This window comes from Sesamum indicum, linkage group LG7, assembly GCF_026168435.1.
Source record: "Sesamum indicum cultivar Baizhima isolate 11 linkage group LG7, ASM2616843v1, whole genome shotgun sequence".
NCBI lineage: Eukaryota > Viridiplantae > Streptophyta > Magnoliopsida > Lamiales > Pedaliaceae > Sesamum > Sesamum indicum.
In genome coordinates this window covers 3,188,600-3,199,128 of record NC_142663.1, presented here as the reverse complement: position 1 = coordinate 3,199,128, position 10,529 = coordinate 3,188,600, and the positions used below count along the sequence as shown (strand labels likewise).

Sequence of the window (10,529 nt, the reverse complement as noted above, 5' to 3'; positions counted from 1 at the left end):
CCACTCGATGTGTTTCCGTCCTCGGCAAACACGCAAACCCGCTTCTGCAGTAGACCACACTTAAACACTTTCAAACACATAGGCCAGATGCCCAACTATCGGAACCACGCCGCTCGTGGACCGAACGTCTCTCCAAAGGGTTCTTGCTCAACCCAACACGAAAATGGGACCTTTGCGCCCAATTTGGCCGACAACCAAGCACAAGTCCTAACCCAGCCGCAAAACTCAATCTCATGTCCTGGCCCGAGCACCCACTGCAACTGCAAGGTCGGGATTCTCGCTCCCCAGCCCGCCGCAACATGTCTAACATCGACCATAAGAGTAAAATTTTCTAATCCCAGCTCGTGCTCACCATGCCGCTCATGGTCCCAATGGAGCCCGATGCTCCTCATAATTCTCGACGCGGTAGTCCCCTTCGGAATCCTTAAAGCAAAGAGCCCATAGTATGGTGTGAGAATCCCCTCGAAGAACATTCTCAACTCTGCTCAAACTTGTGCTCCTGACAAGCACCCAACACATGGCTTAGTGGTCTGTTCCCACTCAAGCTTCGGACAAGTTGTCATTCTCACATAACGGATGCTTATGCCCCTTTGTTCTTGAAGCGTGTTGTCTCTCTCTAGACGCACCATCAACTACTACAATAGCACTTCATCACATTTATGAACGGCCACACACGGCTCTCATTGACAACTGCCTAGAAAGGAAGGGGTCTCAACATCCAGTCCTCGCAACCCTAAGGGTGGCTTGTCAGAACCTCAGTTGCAACTGTGCTTCTACACCTAAATAATCAGCACATCTTTCCCCGCTGGAAAGTTCTCAAACTCATGAGAAGGTGGCCGTTCATACACCACTCTCAACTCAAGGTGGTATCTCGTCCACCAAACGGACTCAACGCCTTGATCACCTCCTGACTTGCGGCAATTCCACACACATGATTGCTTCTCTCGCAATCGTGGCTCTCGTAGTCCACCCGACGCATCGGCATGTCCCCCTCTCACTTAAAGAAGCCAAGATGAATTTTGAAAATCTGATATCATTCTGCCCAAAAAACTTTTTTGGGACCACGATTGACAACACACCCAACACATCGCGATGCTTTCTCAACTACCAATCCACAACAACGAAGTTGGACCGTAAACGCTTGCTCTCTGAAGCAGCCCAAACGCACACAAAGGGCTCTACCCAACATAATCTCTGTGGTAGACATCCCCCAAAAAGACGGTATGGTTTTGTCTCAACTGACGGTCTCAACCAATTTGCCTCTACCTGATGTAGAGCTCATATGCCAATCCAGATCTTCAACTCACGCAACTCTCCTTCGGGAGCCCGGGATTATCTGGGCTCTGATACCAATTGTCACGGGCGTACTCTTTTGTCTCATAGCAGAATGTAATTATCATATATTTTTTGCTCGTGCAGCGTCTCAGGTTATGCCTAACCTTCAACCAGCCTTTGCACATCATCAGAGTATACCGACAGTCCGTCGCATGTCCTCGAAACTGAAGCTCGATAGCACGACATCTCAACGCATCCCTGTCCTGCATCGTGTACCCTCGCGCTTGCCTATCCAGAATGCCCATACTCGCCGAGGCTCTAGGCACTCACGCCTTAAAGTCTCGCACACAATCTCGGAACCTGCCGACGCATTTCTCAATGGCAAGGAGCATTGATAACTCTGCAATTATAATGATTTTATAGCAATTTAATCTTCCTTTTTTAAGCCAAAATATTCCTAATTATGTGATTTTATTGCATATTCAGCAAAAAGGAAGATTACAAGGACGTTTCTGCAGAATTGACAAAGCGTGCCCACGCTTAATGGAGTAGTCAACTCGGGATAAGGATAAGCACGAACGATTCTCCTAAGAGATAAAGGAATCAAGTGTTTAGATTTAGAAAGGATTCTTTTAAGCTTATCTTTTGTAATCTTTTTACCTTTTTAGAGTTTATCACATATCTATCCCCCCACTACGTCTAGATTCGTAGGGAACTTTTATTATAAATAGGGGGGATCTCTTCATTAGAAGACATTCAGTTTTTATCTTAGAACTCTATAGAATTCTCTGTTCATCTCTTCTCTTTTATTTTATTTTACTACCGGAATTAATGGAATTCCACTTTCTAGTGTGTTCTTCCATTAGTATGTCCGGCTAAATTCCTTATTTCCTGGTTAAGGTATGGTGATTGCTTGATTCCCATATCTTGTGAGATCTAATCTGCGTTCTACACTTGTCAAGCAAATATTCATGTTATTCTCTGTGCTTTAATTACAAACATCTGATTTATGAATGATTCGGCCGGTTGTTCATTATCAAGAAGGTTTGCTTAGCTAATTGAACTTTATAAATCCGTGTAATTGTTTATTTAGTTCAATACTTAGTGGCAACGTAGCATGATTAGTTATGTCACAGTATTTAATTATGTTATGGGGAATGCATGATCTAGTTTAAACAAATTGTCCTCGTAGGAGTTTGTTAATTAGAATCAGGCCTTTCTAATTCTTAATGCTGTTAATAGATTAAATCTTGTGGACGTTCCCAAGGTTGTCTGTTAATTAGAGATCTAGCCAACGGTCGTACCTTGGCTAACGAAAAGGTAAGGAAAGGTGAGGTTGTTAGGTCGTACCAACGACCATAACTGGTTTATTTGTCCATACATGTGTTATTCTTGCATCAATGATCAACTCACGAGAATCAAGCATAATCCTAGCCTTAACCGGGAAATCTCTCTCTCATATCTCTATCAGGTATTTTTAATTATTTAGTTTTTGATCACTTCTATTTATCACAACCTTCCCCCCTATTATTTTCTATTTTCTCAAAGAAATCAACTTAAAGCCAATCTCTGTGGATCGACCCTACTCCCACTTTCACAAGTGTTGTAGGAATTATTTTTGGTGACTTCGACACTCATCAAATTTTGGCGCCGTTGCCGGGGATTGGCGTTTTTAAGTATATTTCTTTATTTTTAGTTACTTGATTTTTATCACCATTAATGCCAAGGTCTTCTCGTACAGGTGAATTGGTATACGACCCCGAAATCGAAAAGACCGCACGAAGACTTCGTCAGGAGACCAAGCAACAATTGGAAGGAACATCCGCTCCATACGAAGACAAAGAAGACCCAACTTTTGAGTTTGAGGAATCTCTAAGCGAATTCGAAGAAGAGACAATGGCTTTGATCCCTGAAAGATCGATCGATGACATGACGTCGCCCGATCTAAACCAGCAGCCACTGTGCATTGAATACCCCGATTTAGAGGTAGATTTTGAACTGAAATCTGGATTAATTCATTTACTTCCTACCTTCCGTGGTCTCGCAGGTGAAGATCCACATAAGCATCTGAAGGAATTCCATGTGGTATGCTCCGGAATGCGACCACAAGGCATAAGCGAGGAACAAGTCAAATTGAGAGCGTTCCCCTTCTCTCTCGCCGATCAAGCGAAAGATTGGTTGTATCTCCTACCTTCAGGATCCATTACAAGATGGAACGATCTCAAAAAGCAGTTCCTTGAGAAATACTTCCCTGCCTCAAGAGCCACAACAATCCGAAAGGAGATCAGTGGAATTCGACAATACGCGGGGGAAAGTCTTTTCGAATATTGGGAAAGATTCAATCGACTAGTGGAAAGTTTCCCCCATCATCAAATCCCAAACCACCTGTTGATCCAGTATTTCTATGAAGGCCTATCAAATATGGATAGAAAACTGATAGATGCGGCAAGTGGCGGAGCATTGTTCGACAAAACCCCCACCGAGGCGCGTAAACTAATCTCGACTATGGCGTCCAACACGCAACAATTTGGGGTTAGACATGATGATCCACCTAGGAAGAGCCACGTGGTAAGTAATCTTGAAGAACGTTTAAATCAACTAACAACTATTGTTGAAAAAGTTGTTGCAGATACTTACCAACAAGTCAAAGCATGTGGTATTTGCACCTTAAAGGGACACGCAACCGACATGTGCCCAACTCTTCAAGAATCAACTACCGAACATGCCGACGCCGTAGGAGGATTCACCGGACAACAACAGAGAAGATATGACCCTTTCTCCAAAACATACAACCCCGGATGGAGGGACCACCCGAATCTGAGTTACGGCAACCAACACTTTCAAAAACCTCAATACCGACCACCTCCACAACCTAACCCCACGCCCAACACATCCCTCGAAGACATGATGAAAGCACTAGTGACCAACACGCAACAATTCCAGCAGCAGACCCAGCAGAGCATTCAAAATCTAGAATCTCAAATCAGTCAACTGGCGTCGTCTGTTAGTAAGCTCGAGTCCCAAGGTAAGCTACCTTCTCAATCTGTTATTAACCCTAGACAAAACGCTAGTGCTATTACGCTTCGTAGTGGAAAAGAACTGCAGGAACATGTGAAGGAAGACAACACAAAACGTGGGCATGATGCGAAAACAAAGCCGGAAAAAGAAATTGAGGTCCAACAAGAACAAACCGAACACGAAGTAGATCATCCAAAGCCTTTGGTGACTAGACCACCCTTCCCAGAGAGATTCACCAAAGCAAAGAAGAAAGAGGAAGAAAAAGAGATTTTTGAGACATTCCGCAAAGTAGAGGTAAACATCCCTTTACTCGATGCCATCAAGCAAATACCCCGATACGCGAAATTTCTCAAAGAATTGTGCACTAGCAAGGGAAAACTCAAGGGAAATGAATGGGTAAGCGTGGGAGAGAACGTCTCTGCAATTCTCCAACGAAAATTACCCCCAAAATGTAAGGACCTAGGTACGTTCTCCATACCATGTAAAATTGGCATGATTGGAATAAAGAAGGCTATGTGCGATCTTGGAGCATCTATAAATGTTATGCCTCTAACCATTTTTGAGTCTTTGAAAGTCGGTCGTTTAAAAGAAACGGGGGTAGTTATCCAACTTGCAGACCGATCTGTAGTCTACCCGGAAGGAGTCTTGGAGGATGTTCTCGTACAGGTAAATGAATTAGTATTTCCTGCTGATTTCTACGTATTGGATATGAGGGAAGACAACTCCCCCAATTCCACATCAATCCTGCTAGGAAGACCATTCCTCAAGACGGCTAGAACAAAAATCGATGTGCACAATGGAAGTCTCACTATGGAATTCGATGGTGAAATCATAAGATTCAACATCTATGAATCCATGAGGTATCCAACTGACTTACCTACCGCTCTACTTGTAGATATTTTTGACCCCTTCGTGCAGGATTCCATAGCAATAAGCAGCGAGGACCATGTGAAATATGCATTAGACGAAAGCCTCACGTTGGAGAAAACAAAAATTTTGGAGGAAAAGATGGTCATAGATCCAAACATCGGTGACACCGTTTTTGAACTCGACTCCCTTCGAATTTTACCTACTAAAACTGCCTTCATCGAATTACCGCATTCTCACACTAAAATTGTTCCCTCTATATTGCAGGCACCCGCATTTGAATTAAAGGAATTACCAAAACACCTCAAGTACGCATTCTTGGGGGAGAACAAAACACTACCGGTGATCATCTCAAGCAAGCTCACCGATCTTGAGGAGAAAAAACTTATCCGGGTGCTTCGCGAATTTCGAGAAGCCATTGGATGGACTATTGCCGACATTAAAGGTTTAAGCCCTTCGACTTGCATGCATAGAATACTCCTAGAGGAAGGCACAAAACCTTCAAGGGAAGCACAACGCCGGTTGAACCCTTTGATGATGGAGGTAGTAAAGAAAGAAATTTTTAAACTTCTCGATGCAGGTATGATCTTTCCAATTTCTGACAGCGAATGGGTAAGTCCAACTCAAGTAGTACCTAAGAAAACAGGTATTACTGTAGTCGAAAATTCTGTTGGAAATTTAGTACCCACACGTGTTCAAAATGGGTGGCGAGTTTGTATTGACTATAGAAAGCTTAATGCCGCCACGAGAAAAGACCATTTTCCACTTCCATTTATAGATCAAATGTTAGAAAGATTAGCCGGTCAATCTCACTATTGTTGTCTTGATGGATATTCAGGTTTCCATCAAATTCCAGTGGCACCGGAAGATCAAGAGAAAACAACATTCACATGCCCATTCGGAACCTTCGCCTATAGAAGAATGCCCTTTGGTCTTTGCAACGCACCCGCTACCTTCCAAAGATGTATGGTTAGTATTTTTTCCGACTTTGTTGAACACTTTATTGAAGTTTTTATGGACGATTTTACCGTCTACGGAAACTCATTTGAAGATTGTTTGGAAAAACTGACTAAAGTACTTGAAAGGTGCATAGAAAAAAACCTCGTTCTAAATTATGAAAAATGCCATTTTATGGTTGATCAAGGTTTAATTCTAGGACATATCGTGTCTTCTAGGGGGATAGAAGTAGATAAGTCTAAAATAGACGTCATAAAATCTTTACCTTACCCCGCTAGCGTGCGGGAGATTCGTTCTTTTCTTGGACATGCAGGATTCTATCGACGGTTTATAAAAGATTTTTCGAAAATCGCCCAACCACTGTGTGCGCTGCTGCAAAAAGACGTCACTTTCACATTTGATGAAGCATGCATGAAGGCCTTTGACAAGTTAAAGGATTCCCTAACATCAGCACCGGTGATTCGTCCACCTGATTGGAATCATCCTTTTGAGATAATGTGTGACGCTAGTAATCACGCCATCGGGGCTGTCCTAGGCCAAAAGATTGGAAAAGATCCCCACGTGATATACTACGCATCACGGATGTTGGATAGCGCTCAAAGCAATTACACGACAACGGAAAAAGAACTTTTGGCTATTGTTTTTGCTTTAGAGAAATTTCGCCACTATTTACTTGGAACTAAAGTTGTTGTGTATTCTGACCATGCAGCGTTGAGATACCTGTTGTCAAAGAAAGAGGCAAAACCACGATTGATAAGATGGATACTGCTGCTGCAAGAATTCAATCTAACGATCAAAGACAAGAAAGGGGCGGAGAACCTCGTAGCTGACCATCTTAGCCGATTGGTCACCAACGAAAACCCACCACCTCTGAACGACGAGTTCCCGGACGAACATCTCCACACCATTCAAGGAGTCACCCCATGGTACGCTGATATTGTTAATTTCTTAGTCATTGGTGTCTTACCACGAGATTTAACTAGAGCACAAAAGGATAAAATCAAAAGTGACGCCAAACATTATGTGTGGGACGAACCTTACTTGTGGAAATTTTGCTCGGATCAAATCATTCGAAGGTGCGTTCCTGAAACTGAAATCCCCTCTATTCTTGAGTTTTGCCATTCATATGCATGTGGAGGCCATTTTGGACCAAAAAGAACAGCACGAAAAGTACTAGAATGCGGCTTGTTTTGGCCAAATATGTTTAAGGATGCATATCTATTTTGTAAATCTTGTGAAAATTGTCAAAAAGTAGGTAATCTTGGCCATCGTAATCAAATGCCCCTTTCCCCAATACTTGTGTGCGAAGTATTTGATGTGTGGGGGATCGACTATATGGGCCCCTTCCCATCATCTTTTGGCAAAACTTACATCATTTTAGGAGTAGATTATGTGTCTAAATGGGTAGAGGCAAAGGCCACTCGTGTCGATGATGCTAAAACTGTTGTGGAATTTGTCAAGGCTAACATTTTCTCTAGGTTTGGTATGCCAAGAGCAATTATAAGCGACCGAGGGACACACTTCTGCAACAAGGTAGTCGATGCATTGTTTAAGAAATACAACATCACGCATCGGATCTCGACCGCCTACCATCCCCAAACGAATGGTCAAGCGGAAGTCTCCAATCGAGAGATCAAGTCCATACTCGAGAAAACGGTGAATCCTAACCGAAAGGATTGGAGTACACGCTTGATGATGCATTTTGGGCTTATCATACGGCATACAAAACACCCATAGGTATGTCCCCTTATCGTTTGGTTTATGGTAAATCTTGTCACCTCCCTGTCGAACTTGAGCATAGGGCGTATTGGGCGATCAAGCAATTCAACTCGTCAATAGATGAAGCGGGAGGGCAAAGGAAGTTGCAAATACAAGAGCTCGAAGAATTACGGAATGATGCTTATGAGAATTCAAAAATCTACAAGGAAAGAGCAAAAGCATTCCATGATCGCACCATATCTCGGAAAGAGTTCGTTGTCGGACAAAAAGTTCTCCTCTTTCATTCTAAGCTCAAGTTATTTCCGGGTAAGTTGCGTTCTCGTTGGATTGGACCTTTTATTGTTACTAATATTTTTTCTCATGGTGCAGTCAAAATCAAGAGCCCCACGACTCAAAAGGTATTCAAGGTGAATGGACATCGGCTCAAACCTTTCTACGAGGGATTTCAAACATCAACAGTCGAAAAAATTCAACTTGTGGATCCCGCAATCACCTAAACGAATTTCTCTTCGTCTAGCCAAAGACGTTAAAGAAAAGCGCTGCATGGGAGGCAACCCATGAAATCCCTATCCTCTTCGTCACATGCATTCAGGGACGCTTCCTTAAACTCTCTCTTTTTAATTTTTCCTTGAGTTGCATGCCATAGTACACATTGAGGGCAATGTGGACTTTAAGTGTGGGGGTATTATTGTTGAGCATGTTTATTGAAATAGGTGTTGTTGGTTGCATGATCGAAAATGGTTGTTGCTCTTGCTGATTGTTGAAATTGAAACGATATTTTTTTGCTTGATTTTCTTGACTTTTGAAAAAAGTCTTGTGGAAATTTCTTAGCCTTATGGAACATTTTTACCTGATTTTGAAAAATTTTGGCATGATAAAACCCCTTCAATTTTGGATTATTCTTGGTTTGATGATGTTATGTGTAAGAAAAATACATGTTTTATGCTTGAGGATAATCCACTAGTTGAAAGCTTGTCTTCACCAAAATGACTTGAGTTAAAATCTTCTGATGTAGGATTAGTGGACTAAAACATACCTCGTGAGATTTTGAGCTTGATATGTCTATAAAAAAATCTTCATTCTTTCTTGAGAGAATAACACTTTTATGGCTTTGTCTTCCTAGAACTTGCCTTGAACCACATCGAGGCCACACAAACGTGCATTTATTTGGATATGATAAAGGCATTAGAAACCACTTTAGCCTTCTTTAACCACCCAACACATTTTAACATTAGAGAACCCCTTTGAGCCTTTTGACCTATTTTGTTGAATAACCCATCATATACAAACCTATCCCGTCGTTTGTTTAAAACTTTAATTTTGATCCCTCTAAGAACTATTAGAGCATCAAGGGAAATGGGTTTATGTTCAAAATAACAAATTCTCAAAATGGGAGATTTTCAAAACCTTTGTGATTTACATGCTTAAAAGATGTACCTCAAAATGAGTGTGGGGGTTCCAAAATTATGTTCTTTACTTTGTGGGAACCGACATCAATTTTCTTGGTCTATGCCTATCACAAAAAAATGGAGAGGAGAAAAAGAAAACAAAAAAAAAAAAGAAAAAAAGAAGAAAAAAAAAATATATGAACTCTCCAAAAGGAATAAGAAAGGCATAGTTCAAGGAATTGTCGAAAGATCTTGAACGGAGATGAGCAAACTTTGAGAGCTTCGAATTATTGTTTACTCAAATTTTTTGGTGCTCTAATTAGTTTTTTGAAATTTAACCTCATTTTCCTTTTACCCTACCCCAAACCAAAGCCCCATTACAACCAAAATAAAAGACCTTTTGACCCTTATATGTGCATATTTCAAAAGTGGTGGAGATGTGGTGTATAGGCAAGCCTATGGTGAAGCATTGTCATAGTAAGTGTCGAGAGATACACTTGAGCCATATATACACTTGAGAGAATGGAAAGTGGAGAGAAAATAGTCCACTAGTTTTATGCGATTGATTTTGATAACGGTCATCACGTGAAAACTTGTTTGATGCATGTTGAATTATCTCCTTCATAAAATATGTCATTTACTTTGCACATGATTACAAATTGCCTTGAGTAGTTTAAAATTTGGAGGGATTTTTGAATGCATCTTGAGTTTGCTTGAGGACAAGCAAATGGCTAAGTGTGGGGGTATTTGATAACTCTGCAATTATAATGATTTTATAGCAATTTAATCTTCCTTTTTTAAGCCAAAATATTCCTAATTATGTGATTTTATTGCATATTCAGCAAAAAGGAAGATTACAAGGACGTTTCTGCAGAATTGACAAAGCGTGCCCACGCTTAATGGAGTAGTCAACTCGGGATAAGGATAAGCACGAACGATTCTCCTAAGAGATAAAGGAATCAAGTGTTTAGATTTAGAAAGGATTCTTTTAAGCTTATCTTTTGTAATCTTTTTACCTTTTTAGAGTTTATCACATATCTATCCCCCCACTACGTCTAGATTCGTAGGGAACTTTTATTATAAATAGGGGGGATCTCTTCATTAGAAGACATTCAGTTTTTATCTTAGAACTCTATAGAATTCTCTGTTCATCTCTTCTCTTTTATTTTATTTTACTACCGGAATTAATGGAATTCCACTTTCTAGTGTGTTCTTCCATTAGTATGTCCGGCTAAATTCCTTATTTCCTGGTTAAGGTATGGTGATTGTTTGATTCCCATATGTTGTGAGATCTAATCTGCGTTC

General features: G+C 41.1%; 2 protein-coding genes across 2 annotated transcripts; both read left to right on the top strand.

Annotated features, from left to right (window-relative positions):
* Positions 1-2,994: 2,994 nt before the first annotated feature.
* On the top strand, positions 2,995-7,854 carry LOC105162232 (uncharacterized). The gene is made up of 2 exons (XM_088882378.1): positions 2,995-5,502; positions 6,535-7,854. Exons 1-2 carry the CDS (start codon positions 2,995-2,997, stop codon positions 7,852-7,854), a joined length of 3,828 nt encoding a protein of 1,275 aa, XP_088738504.1.
* Positions 7,855-7,856: 2 nt separating this feature from the next.
* LOC148787470 (uncharacterized) lies at positions 7,857-8,333 on the top strand. Its single transcript, XM_088882377.1, has 2 exons — positions 7,857-8,142; positions 8,206-8,333. Exons 1-2 carry the CDS (start codon positions 7,857-7,859, stop codon positions 8,331-8,333), a joined length of 414 nt encoding a protein of 137 aa, XP_088738503.1.
* Positions 8,334-10,529: the final 2,196 nt, after the last annotated feature.